The 12233-nt window shown below is 54.6% G+C and overlaps 1 protein-coding gene across 5 annotated transcripts in view; it reads right to left on the reverse strand.

The window, feature by feature from the left end:
* Nucleotides 1–1117: 1117 nt before the first annotated feature.
* Nucleotides 1118–12233, reverse strand: part of Trpv4 (transient receptor potential cation channel subfamily V member 4) — a 22631-nt gene continuing 11515 nt past the window's right edge. For 3 of the 5 annotated variants that reach the window (XM_055606128.1, XM_055606130.1, XM_055606127.1), the window contains 10 exons: nt 11976–12155; nt 9363–9521; nt 9084–9176; nt 8738–8811; nt 7574–7739; nt 7328–7394; nt 5595–5911; nt 3649–3776; nt 2262–2383; nt 1118–1747 (listed from right to left, as the gene is read on the reverse strand). In XM_055606128.1, the coding sequence (XP_055462103.1) occupies nt 1590–1747; nt 2262–2383; nt 3649–3776; nt 5595–5911; nt 7328–7394; nt 7574–7739; nt 8738–8811; nt 9084–9176; nt 9363–9521; nt 11976–12155 (1464 nt within the window). In that variant the 3' untranslated portion in view covers nt 1118–1589. The remainder of the gene's footprint in view (nt 1748–2261; nt 2384–3648; nt 3777–5594; nt 5912–7327; nt 7395–7573; nt 7740–8737; nt 8812–9083; nt 9177–9362; nt 9522–11975; nt 12156–12233) is intronic. The other 2 variants (XM_055606132.1, XM_055606131.1) reach the window with 1 other exon arrangement.

Raw genomic sequence — 12233 nt, forward strand, 5'->3', positions numbered from 1 at the left:
ATGGTGAAGGCCTGGCTTCCTCCCCACAGAGCAGGACACTCACCATCAGTTCTTCCCATCACCATTCTTCTCCTGACCAACAAGGACACAGAGGCTCAGCAAGGCAGTGACCCGTGCCACCCCCCAGCACAAGATGACAGAGGGGAAAAGCCAGTCTGTATCGGGGTCCTGTGCTCTGCCCACTGGAGCTGCCTCAGACCCCAATGCTCCCTGCGGATGCTTCAGGGAGGATGGAAGGCACGTGTCTGAGCCAGGAAGGTCAGACGGGACATCAGCCAGCTACAGACTCCTTTGCAGACAGGCTACAGGTGTGGGGGGGACCTCTTCTTGGGCTAGGAGAGCAGAGTGTCCTGGCAACACCCCCCCATGCTGTTCCCTCACCAGCCTCCACCAGCACCCTTCTCCCTGCCCTGCACCTCACTCCTCCCTCATCTCTGCCTCCCACAGCACTGCTCCATCCTACCTGGAGCGAGACATTTTCATCTCTTTATGTTTTTGCTTTAATCCCAGCTTCGGGGTACGGGGTTGCTTAAGACTGTACCCAGCAGCCGACTACGACTTGCCTCGTGCTACAGCACAAGGGCGTGACTTGGCCAGCGGCAGATAGTTTCTGCAAGTGTCTATCACGCCAGAGCCCTAGAGGAGCTCTGGCGGCGGCTGCCCCTCACGCAGCTGCTGGCTGATGTTTGTTGCTGTTCGCTGCTTGGAGATACCCTGCTGACCGAGATCGAAGCTGTGCCAAGGAACTCGGTGCCCCTAATCAGTAGGAAGCGGTCTGGTGATATCCACACGTCCCTTCCCCATCCAACCTTTTTCTCCTACCTAGCGTTGGGGGGTTGGAAAAGATAAGGGTGATGTAGGGTAGTAGGTAAAAAAAAAAAAAAACCAACCAAGGAGCCAAAAGCCCGGTCACACCCGCCTCTCAAACACCACCTCAGACCCCCCCAAGCCCCTTCACCTCCACCAGGATGCCACCCCCCACACACCGGGATCCCAGCTGCCACCTTCACCATGACCACATCCACCACCAGCCTTTCCCCTGCCTCTGGTGCCACCTCCCTTGGTGTCACTGTGCCCGCCAGTGTCCCCCACTTTTAACCCCACCCCCACCATCTCCACCATGAATAAACAACCATTTATTGAGCACCAATGCCCCCCCCATCTCTACACCGTACAGAAAGACCCACCCTGGCCTGGGCTGCAATGTCTCGAGTGCGCTTCAACCCTGGCCAGGTTCCAGCTGCGGGTGGGGCCCTGCCATGCCATTTTCCTGAGGAGAGCAATAAATAACGCACAAGAGGGACAGGGGCCTGAGCCCTGCGAGTGGAGGGGCCCTGAGCCGGCTTAGGTGACTCCATGGGAGTGAGACAGGTGGCCAGGAGCCCCGTCCCCCGTGTGGAAAGGGGCAGAGCTGAGGGCAGAAGCGTTGGTGGGGGCCAGAGGGTCCCGGGGCCTCCCCGGAGTCTCCATAAGCCCTCACCTCTGGGGTCACAGGTGGGTGTGGGAAGACACGGGACGGATGCTGACGTGCAGGTGGACGGTGGGTGAGGGCAACAAGGCTGGGCTGAGTGCCCCTACCCTGACAGCCCCTACAGGGGGGCATCCTCTGTCCTCCACTTGGGGGCATAGCCCTGCTGGTGGCCATCACAGTTGGGGTTTCCTAGGTTATCCAGGGGCACCACCACCTCGTCTGGGCTTGAGTTCTTGTTCAGCTCCACCACGCGGGGCACCACGGAGGACCAGCGATCTGGACGGTGAATACAGAGGGGGAAGGGTGGATTTGAACAACCTGTTCATCAGCTACCACTGCGTACCAGGTGCTCCGGAGTGATTTACTGAGCGAGGAAGTAGGAGGGCATTATCACGAGCATTTTACAGAGGCAAAAAATGGATTCAGACAGGTCGAGATGCCTGCCCAGGAGCACACAGCAGTAAAGGGAGGAAAAAAGCTTGAAGACCGGGTCACAATGCCCTGGGGACCATGGCCTTTACCTCCCTATCTCTTGCCTTTAAGGTTTAATAATTAAATTAAATAAAAAAAAAAAAAAAAGGACTCCTTCCCTGTGGGGCTGCCCAGGATTTCTTCCCACACCCTGCAACTCCATCTGGTATCAGAGATCAGGGAAGGCTGGGGCAGAACTGCAGTGGGACCACCCAACACAGCAGGAAGGCTCACTGGCAGCCCCTCCTACCTTCCTGTTCTCTGAGGGACAGCCCGGGGAGGGGGGTGGGGAGGCTGCTGTTTCCGGTGCCACACTCACCCCTGCGGAGGCGCCCCACGGTGTGTGAGAAACCATAGTACTGGTAGATCTCACTCTTGCCTGGGTCCTCGTTAATGATGCCCAAGTTCTGGTTCCAGTGAGACCAGTTCACCTCGTCCACCCTGGCAGAGGGAAGCAGAGTTTGGGGGGAGCCTTCAACACTGCTTCCGGCCCCATGCCCAGGTCCCTTCTCTGATCCAGCATTTCCTAACATGCCCTCCTCACACGATCAAACCTCCCCTCCAATCACTTTCCAGTCCACAACCCCGATAACTGCATCCTCAGTTAGCTGTCATCACTGTTTCCCAGACTCCTCAGCGTTCACACACAGTAGCCCCCTATACCCCCTTCTCTGTTCCTGTCACCTACCATTGCTATGGGCTTACTTGTCCCGGCCATTTCCTATAAATGGATCCATAAGCTGTTTGGCCTTTTACGACTAGCTTCTTAAATTTAGCATGACTTAAGGATCATTCACACCACGGCAGGGATTAGGACTTGATTCTTTTTAATGACCAAATAATATTCCATTGTATGGATATACTACAGTCTATCTATTCATTCCTTGATGCATATACTCCTTCCTCTTTTTATTAGGACATTGGTAACGCCTGGTGAAGGTCTCTTGGGACAAATTTGTGGTTTTTCTTCTGTTATTTTTTGTTATTTTCCATACAAACCTCTATTTGTTGAGCAACTGCTCCATACTGGAGACAGCAAAGGAGATAGATGCATTTGCTGCTAACATTTTACTGATGAGGAGCCCGAGGCTTGCGGGGCTTCTCTTCTGAAGGTTCCCAAACTGGGAACAGTCCATCAGTTCTTGACTGGAGGGGCTGATATTACTACCCCATCCCACACATGAAGGAGACGACAGGCCCTGACTCCCAGAGGCACACCACACTTGTCTGGTTAGTGAGCCCTTTCACAGGAATAGTTTTCCTTCTAGCAAAAAGGCGGTGGCAGGTGGGGGGGAGCCACCTAGAGTGTAGGTCACTCTGCAGATGAATTACGGAGTCCCAAGTCCCCAGGCGATGATCCCTCCCTCAGTTTCCCCACTTCCGCCAACACCACACCTCACCCATGGGCAATAGACAGAGGGTGAGGCCCTGAGACGAGACCCTCCCCATCTCTGTCAGCCCCAGTGAGAGGCCACAGAGCCTCTAGGCATCCCAACATGTGCAGGAGGGCAGCTTGAAAGTTCTAGGTGCCCAACGAGGTGGTGCCATCATTGTGCCCAGCTCATTGTGCCCAGTTGAAGGAGATGAGGCTGAGAGACTTGCCCAAGATCAGCCGGGACGACTGGACCCTAGGAGGGCCTGCCAGAGCCTCAGCTTGCCATGGGTAGGAGCCTGTCCTCCCTGGAGCCCGTCCCTCTGGGCCTCACCTGAAGCACCACCTGCGGTCTGGAGTGCCATCCGAGCTCTTACCCACCGTCACCATCTCTCCGGAACGGAAGGCCTTCCTCAGGAACACGGGGAAGGAGCGCTCAATGTCCAGGATGGTGGTGGCCCACTGCGGGAGGGGATATAGGTGGGAAGTTTCCCCAGGCGCCGGGCTCCCGGCAACCACCATCCAAATAAACTCTTTTTTTTCCCCCTTTAAGACAAGGTCTCATGTAGCCCAAGCTAGCCTCAAACTCCCTGTGTAGCTAAGGCTGGCCTTGACTGCCCAATCCTCCTGCGGTCACCTTCCAAGTGCTGGGCTGTATTCGTGCACTGCCATGATTCTTAAACAACAGCTCTTACGAGTGCTGAGCTAGGTGGCCAGAGAATCAGCCTCAGGGGCTCCTGCCTAGAACAATCTCCAGAAACCCATTTTCCCAGGGGACCAAACATGGGAGAACAAAGCCAAACAGAGCCAGGGGCAGAATGGCCACCACTCATCCATGTCACAAGTACAGCGGTGGTCACTCTCTGGGGACTGGGGGAGGGGCAGGCCTGGGCACTACGGGAAACAGCCTCCCAGGGAGGTGCAGCACCTCTCACCCAGCGTGGGGGAGGCTCACTCCACTCTCGGGTTAGAATTTTTGAAAAGAGGGTGGTCCAGAGAGACTACAGTCCAGAGAAGAAGCCATGTGGGGAAGCAATGAGCAGAGCAGAGAGATGGGGTGACCTTGGGTTTGTCATTCACTGTGAATTTCCGGGCTTGTGGAAACGCCTGGCCCTGGAATCTCTGCTCCCCCAGAATCTCAAAGAAGCCCCCTCAGGGAGCAGCTCTCCAGCCACAGGCTCCTTCCTCCATCCCTGAACGGTGGAGCAGGAACTTCACTGAGCAGATATAAGGCCCCTCCCAGGAGAACGCTGAGACCACCACAATGGGGCACCGCAGACACACTTTGCAGGTTTAAACCTTGGTCCATGAGGATGCTGCAGATGCCGGCACAGGAAGGCCAAGGCCAGGAGGGAAAGGTCAACCTAGTGCTGCACCGTCTTCCGCCTAATTTGAGACGGGGCCTCCTGACTGCCATCTGCACACAGGCCAGCCGCCTCACCTCCAGGGATTCTCCCAGCCTCCCATCCTGCCGAGCAAGCTAGGGTTCTCGAGCTTATACAGATTACAGACATGAGCTCCCACACCCAGCTCTACCAAATGGGTTGGGGGATCTGAATTCAGTTCCTTTCACGAGCACGGCAAGCCCTTTACCCAGTGAGCTACCTTTGCGGCCCCTAGTCTCACTTTTGAATCAAGGAGGGGCAGAGGCTCAGCACAGAACCTGCTAAAATGCCCTCGCTCTCGGCCATGGTTTGAACGTAACCCTCCGAAGTTCCTACGTTCACGGGGTTTGAAGTGTGGGGCATTTGGTGTAATCAACAGCTCAGGTTACATGAGGCCCGTGATGGAGTTCCCACAAGGCAGTAGCAGAAGAGAGTCTGAGGCTACGAGGCCAGCTCTGCCGCACAGCGCAAGCCTCTGCCACGGCAGGACAAAGCAGATACGACACCATATCCTAACATCCCAGGCTCCAAAACCACAAGCCAAGAGAACCCTTATTCTTTATAAATGACCCTGCTTCAGGGATTTGTATTACAGTGAGTGAAAATGGAAGGAGACTGAGAGAGAGAGAGAAGAAAAAAGCAATTCTACAGGTGTGGTGGGGCAGGCCTTTAATCCCAGCACTCAGGAGACAGAGGCGGGCGGATCTCTGTGAGTCTGAGGCCAGCCTGGACTACCAAGCAACAAAGGTCCAGGACAGGCAGGGCTATACACACAGACACCCTGTCACGAAACTACCCCTCCCTCCCCAAAAAGGAAGCAATTCTAAGGCAACAGGCAGCGGCCTCGCCTGCCTGAGGGGTGCATGGAAGGTGGGGTCCCTCGGGCCAGCCTCACCTGCAGCTTCCAGATGTGTTTGCTCTCCTTGGACACCTGGCCCACGGTCTCCCCCATGAGGGCAATGAGCATGTTCAGCAGGAGCACGAAGGTCAGGATGATGTAGGTGACGAGCAGAAGGATGAAGACCACGGGGTACTTGGCGCTGCTCAGCATCTCCAGGTCCCCCATGCCGATGGTAAGCTTGAAGAGGTCCAGAAGGAAGGCGCTGAAGGTCTCGCTGTCGCGGCACGAGGGGTACGTGGGCACCGTGCAGTTGTTCTGGTCCTCGTCACAGACCTTCATGTTGGCACATGGATTCAGGAGGGTGACCAGGGCTGTGGGAGGGGCGGGGGGCGGAGCTAAGAGGCGGTATCCGCTGGATGGGGATGAGGGTGTGTGTGCTGGTCTCTACAGTCAGCCAGCAGGAAGCCCAGCCAGTAGGCACACGGAGGCTCAGAGTCCCTCTGCTGTCTCCCCAAACTCTCTGAGGAGTTAGGGGATTTCAGAATGGAGTCTAGAGCTACTCACCCGCCATCATTTTCTTTCAGGGCACATGTGGCAACCTCTGGAGACAGGATCCGTGATTATAACTGACAGGTGGGTGGGTGTGCTGGCATCTACCAGGTGGAGTGCTAGCTGCCAGGACAAGGGTGCCTGACCCCAGCTGTCCCCAGAAGCCCTATCCAGCCTGCCACTTGCAGAATATTGAAAGCACTCCTAGGGGCAGACTCCACCCTAAGCTCCTCCCTCCCCTCCCCACCACCCAGAGAGGAAGCACAAGGCTGACCCCCCGCCTCACCCCCACCCGCCCTGCCAGTCACAGAGGTCCTACTGTAAAGGACCCCACGCCTGTATATATCCCAAGCTGTTCATGGTGTCATCTTTTCCTGCTAAACCCAGATTTGAGTTTAGCCGCAACCAGATACCCCTAAGCCAGCTGGGACAGGGAGGTTGAGGCCCTGCGGTCAGCAAGAGCACAGGAAGGCACATTGCCTTCCACCAGAGAGTGTGGTAAGCACTTTGTTGTTATTGTTGTTTTCAAGACAGGGTTTCTCTGTGTAGCCCTGGCTGTCCTGGAACTAGCTCTGTAGACCAAGCTGGCCTCAAACTCACAGTGATCCTCCTGCCTCTGCCTCCCAGAGTGCTGGGATTACAGGCGTGCGCCACCTCGTCAGGCTTGTACGCACTTTTCAACTCACATGCCAACACAATCTGGCTGTGCAGTGGATGCTCAGACACTGTATGTGGAGCATTTTGAGACCTGATCTACGTACAACAGAAAAATCATTCTACAACCCATTAGCAAGGTCTGCTTTGGGCATAAAAATGAGTACAGAAGCATGTGTGCTGTGTTAGCTCGGACCCCGACCTATGACCCCAAGTTTCACAGAAGTAGTGACACGCCATTTCTACATTTACTGGCTTAAAACAATGTTTCCATCACATTCACACCCACACACCCTGGCACACTTGTGGGGGTCAGGTGACCCCCACTCCTTCCACTCTGCGGATCCCAGGGATCAGACTCAGGTGACCAGGCGCGGCAGCAAGCGCCTTTACCCACAGAGCCACCTTTACTAGCTTCTGAACACATGTGGCTTCCTGTGACTTCTCTGACCTGAGACTGCTCATCTGTGAAGGGGGAGGACGGAGACTTTTGCCTTGGCAGGCTTGCTGGGAGGGAGGGGTACCGCTTGGCTGTCCATAGGTGGCTTCCCTGATAGGCAGCAGCACCCCAGACCCACACTCACCCGAGGCATAGCCGATCATGAAGAGCAGGTAGACCAGCAGGAAGCGGAAGAGGTCTTTGAAGAGGATCTAACACGGGTGGGGGTGGAGAGGGTGCAATTGTGAAGGAAGGGCACACACAGGTTTCTCAGCTCCCCACTCTCCTGTCCTTCCTATCTTCTCCCCAATGCTGGAGCAGTGCCCACATCCTCAGCTATACAGGCCACAGAACAGGCACACGGCGGGTCCAGGGGGTCCCCTGCCCAAACCTTCTGGATCATGATGCTGTAGGTCCCCGTCAGCTTCAGCCCTCGAGTGAAGTAAAGGGCGTTCATCCATCCCAGGACCAGAGCAAAGACCATCACGGCCAGGTAAGCCTCGATCCCCGCCAGGTAGAGCGCCGCAGAGACGACCACCAGCACAGAGTAGATGAAGCTACAGGGCAGCAGAGGGGGCAAGAGGGCCGAGGGGGAGAGGGGACAGTGAGATTGTGATGGAGGAGATGCGTCCTGGGGCCCTTCAGGGCATCAAGAAGTCACAGTGTCTTCAAGTCCCCAGGAGAGAACAGTGCAATGACTGACATCTCAACATTCAGTTAACCAGAAAGCTCCACTGTTTTCTTTCCACAGGGTCTCTCTCTACCATGTACCTCCGGCTGTCTTGGAACTTGCTCCATAGACCAGGCTGGCCCCCAACTCACAGAGATCCACCTGCCTCTGCCTCTCGAGAGCTGGGATTAAAAGGGTGTGCCACCATCCTCCAGCTCTAGACATTGCCTAGGCCCTACAAGACCCCAAAGCCATGTCTGTGGAAACTGTTAAGATTCAGAGGGCTGGAGAGATGGCCCAGGGGTAAGAGCACAGACTGCTCTTGCAGAGGACCTGAGTTTGATTCACAGTGCCTACATCAGGCAGCTCCCAACTGCCTGTAACTCCAGGGGTTCTGATACCCTCTCTGACTCCTGAACATAAATATACATGAATAGGTAATAATTAAAAGAAAAGAAAATGGTATAAAAGATTAATTGATTGATTGATTAGTTCAGAGTTCTGTGGAGATTTTGTTGCTAAATTTTGTTGTTTTCTAGTTCTAAAGGGAATGGAAAAGACGTAGCACACATACAGTGATTCCCACATTCTGTGACCTAGGCAGACATCATTAATCAATCGCTGCACTTCTCTTTACTAAACAGAGTCAGAATTACAATTCTTAATCACAAGGAGACCCTAGCGCTCGATCACCAGGATAAGAGGTCAAAATTATTCCTCTTCATGGGAAAGGTGTTAATTCCTTAGCAACCAAGCCTTGGCCTGGCTCAGCTGTTTAACTGTGGCTGCCCGGCTGGATGAATTCACTCCTGATGGTGTCACCTCTCCCCACCATCTGAATGACCATCCTCACCCAGAAGCTTCTGCCCTGGAACCTGTACTCACTAAAGCAACTGGAAGGAGCCATCGACGAAGAGAGAATTCACTCCGGGGCATTTCTTCATGAACAAGTCTTTGATCTGGAAGAGAAGAGACGGCCAGTGACAGGAGTGGAGCCAGGAGGAACTGGGGGAGGAAGGGCAAGGAGAGGAAGGCACGGTGAAGGAGAGGAAAGGAACCATGGGCTCAGTTGCTGAAAAGCAGAAAACAGAATCTAGGTTCGAGTAGGAGGAGTAGGAGGGAGAGTGAGGGAGAGGAGGAGGAAGGGAGGGGAGAGGAAGGAGGGGAAGAGGGGGAGCAGGGGTGGGGAGGAAGAGCTGGGCAAGCAGACGCATCGGGGCCAAGCACTCACACTGGTAAAGAAGAACAGGACTCCCGTGAACAGCGTGATGATCTCACCGGCCAGCCTCAGGTAGTCCACCGTGGTGCGGTAAGGGTAGGGCGGCTGTGGGGATGGAGAGGCGGATGCAGCAGGTCCTCATCTGCCCCCAGCACTGGCTCCCACTGCCCCAAACAGGGGGTCCGATTCTCCAGGCTCAGAGCCACCTGGGTGCTGAGGCATCTTCCTCCCCACCCCCAAGCCGTCTCCGGTCCCCTTGTGCCCCTGCCTGGCTCCCGAGTCGGCACTCACCGTGCCCTCCAGTGGCTGGTAGTAGGCTGTGAGGGTGAAGATGACCATGGCACACAGGTAGGAGACCACGTTGATGTAGAAGGACACAGCTCCAAACTTGCGCCACTTGTCCCTCAGCAGTTCATTGATGGGCTCCACAGCCAGCATCTCGTGGCGGTTCTGGGAGAGGCAGGGTGTCATGGCTGCCCTCCCCATGTTAGGGATCCAGGCAGGCTCATGTAACATGGCTCCCTTCCATCTACATCTCCTCCCCTGAGCCACTCTCCAAATACACTCTGGGATCCTCGGGGAGCTTGGTGGTCTCAGTGTTCAAGACTCTGTGCAATTCCGCCTCTACTCCCCCTCCCTTCCTATTCCCTAGCACCACAGAATCAGAAAATCTCTTTTTTAGATCTTTTTTTTTTTTTTTTAAAAAAAATATGTATTTATTTTATGTGTACAAGTGCTTTATCTGCATGTACACCTGCACGCCAGAAGAGATCACCAGATCTCATTATAGATGGTTGTGAGCCACCGTATGGTTGCTGGGAATTGAACTCAGGACCTTTGGAAGAGCAGCCAGTGCTCTTAACCACTGAGCCCCCCACCCCACCCCAGAAAATTCTTTAAAGAACATCTATCCTAAGCCACCAAGATAGCTCAGCTGGTAAATGTGTTTACTGTGGAAACCTTGGGGACCTGAGTTCAATCCCCGAAACCCACATAAAGGCAGAAGGTGGGAACAGACCTCACAAAATTGCCCTTTCCCTTTCACACGTACACTGTGGCACACGTGTGTTTACATACACGCAACAGTAATAAGAACATCTACTATAGCCGGGGTTGGTGTTACCCACCCTTGGGAAACTGAGGCAAAAGGATCACATGTTTACTAACTGCGTAGCAAAAATTTCTCTCAAAAAAACCAAGGCTGCAGGACTGAAGAGCAGGCTCCACCGCTGGGGACACTGGCTGCCCCAGCAGGGAAGCTGGACTCAGTTTCCAGTATCTGCAGGTGGCTCCCAACTAACTTTAACGCCAGATCCAGGGGAGCCAACGCCCTCTTCTGGCCTCCACAGGTACTGTGCTATGTGGTATACACACACACACAAAACAGGCAAACACTGATAAACATAAAAATAAGTAAAATCATTTTAAAATGGGCTAGAGAGACGGTTCAGCAGTCTAGAGCCCTTGCTGCTACTGCAGAGAACCTGGGTTCAGTTCCCAGCACCCACGGTGGCTCCCAACCATCTGTAACTGCAGGTCCAGAGGGGATCGGACACCCTCTTCTGGCCTCTGCAGGCACCAGGCGTGAATGTGGCGCACAGACAGACAGGCAGGCAAAACACCTCCACATTAAACAAAATGAAAGTTGCCATTTTTAAACAAAGGGTGGGGGAGGCCCCTGGCATGGTGGCGCCTTCCTTTAACCCCAGCACTCAGGAGGCAGAGGCAGACGGGATCTCTATGAGTTTGAGGCCAGCCTGGTCTAAATAGCCAGTTCCAGACCAGCCAGGTCTATGCACTTTGATAGTGCATAGTGAGATCTTGTCTCAAAAACAAAAATAAGCCGAAACCCAAGGGGGTGGGCATGAGGTGCAGCAGCAGAATGCTCACCTAGCAAGCACAAGGCACTGGCATGGCTTCACAGCGCCACAATAAACAAACAAACAAACAAACAAGCCAACACACACACACACACACACACACACACACACTCACTTCTCATGCCCCCCAAGTTCTGATCCAGCTACAAGCACAAATTCTTGGTTCCACATTCAGAAAGCCCGCTCAGGGAACGGCTTTAGGACATTAGCTCAACAATAGAGGACTGATGTGCCACAATTGTCCAGGTCTTCAGCCCTGGCAGACATCGGTAACTGAGTGCTCTATACCATTCTCCTGGTGGCCCCCACCGTGGACTGGCTTGCACCGGAGATGACGCTATGCTTTAAACCTGCATCTATATGAAGTTGGATTCTCATCTCAGGGCTGAGGAGAGTGACAGCCTCCATGCCAGAGCCGTGAGCCACAGGCCACCCTCACCTACCCTCCCGTGTTCAGCGTGCTGTTGTCCGTCTAACGGCTGGCATCTCTGTGACAATGTGCCCACAGAGGTGCTACCACAGCACGTCCTCAGAACTGAGGGACAGACAACAGAGGAATGGCCTGCCAAGCAACTGAACATTTACACGTGGCGCCTCCGCGTGGGGAGAGCACTTCCTGCCGAAAACCAGCATTTACTCAAGACTGCTATGCGAACAGGGCTTTCAGAGCTTTTACTTCCGGCCATGTATGATGGCAGCCAACAGAACTGTTTCTGCACCAGGGTTTTCTTAAACGGACTCATCTGGTCCCCGAAACCCCTTGGGCTATGCATTATCCTCCCCACACTACAAATGAGAAAGCTGACTCAGAGAGGATTTGGTCTCTCACCCTGGGTCATACAGCATATATGTGACAGAGCTGGGCTCCCCAACCCATCCTGAAGCCTACCCTCCCCGCTCGGTTCCGCAGCTGCCAGACACTGTCCTGAATGCTGAGCTGACACTGGTCCCCTGCTCTGGGTCAGCCCTGTGGTCCCGGCCTGCCTCAGCCGCAGCCAGCCCTCCCTCCCCACCCCATGCGCACCTCAATCTTGCTGTTGTACACCAGGATCTCCAGCACGGACACCTCCTCCCCACACGTGTCCAGGGAGGAGAGGTCGTAGAGTGAAGAATACACAGGCCCGTAGGCCCAGTCCTTGAACTTGCGGGACAGGTGTCGTGTGTCTTCATCTGTCACCTCCCGCCGGATGATGTGCTGAAAGATCTGCAGAGGGGATGTTTGCTCACAGACAGACAGATGACTCATAGAGACACAGATGCTAGAGTGACCGCTGATAGATGA

This window comes from Psammomys obesus, unplaced genomic scaffold (assembly GCF_907164565.1).
Source record: "Psammomys obesus unplaced genomic scaffold, mPsaObe1.curated_primary_1811, whole genome shotgun sequence".
Classification (NCBI taxonomy): Eukaryota; Metazoa; Chordata; class Mammalia; order Rodentia; family Muridae; genus Psammomys; species Psammomys obesus.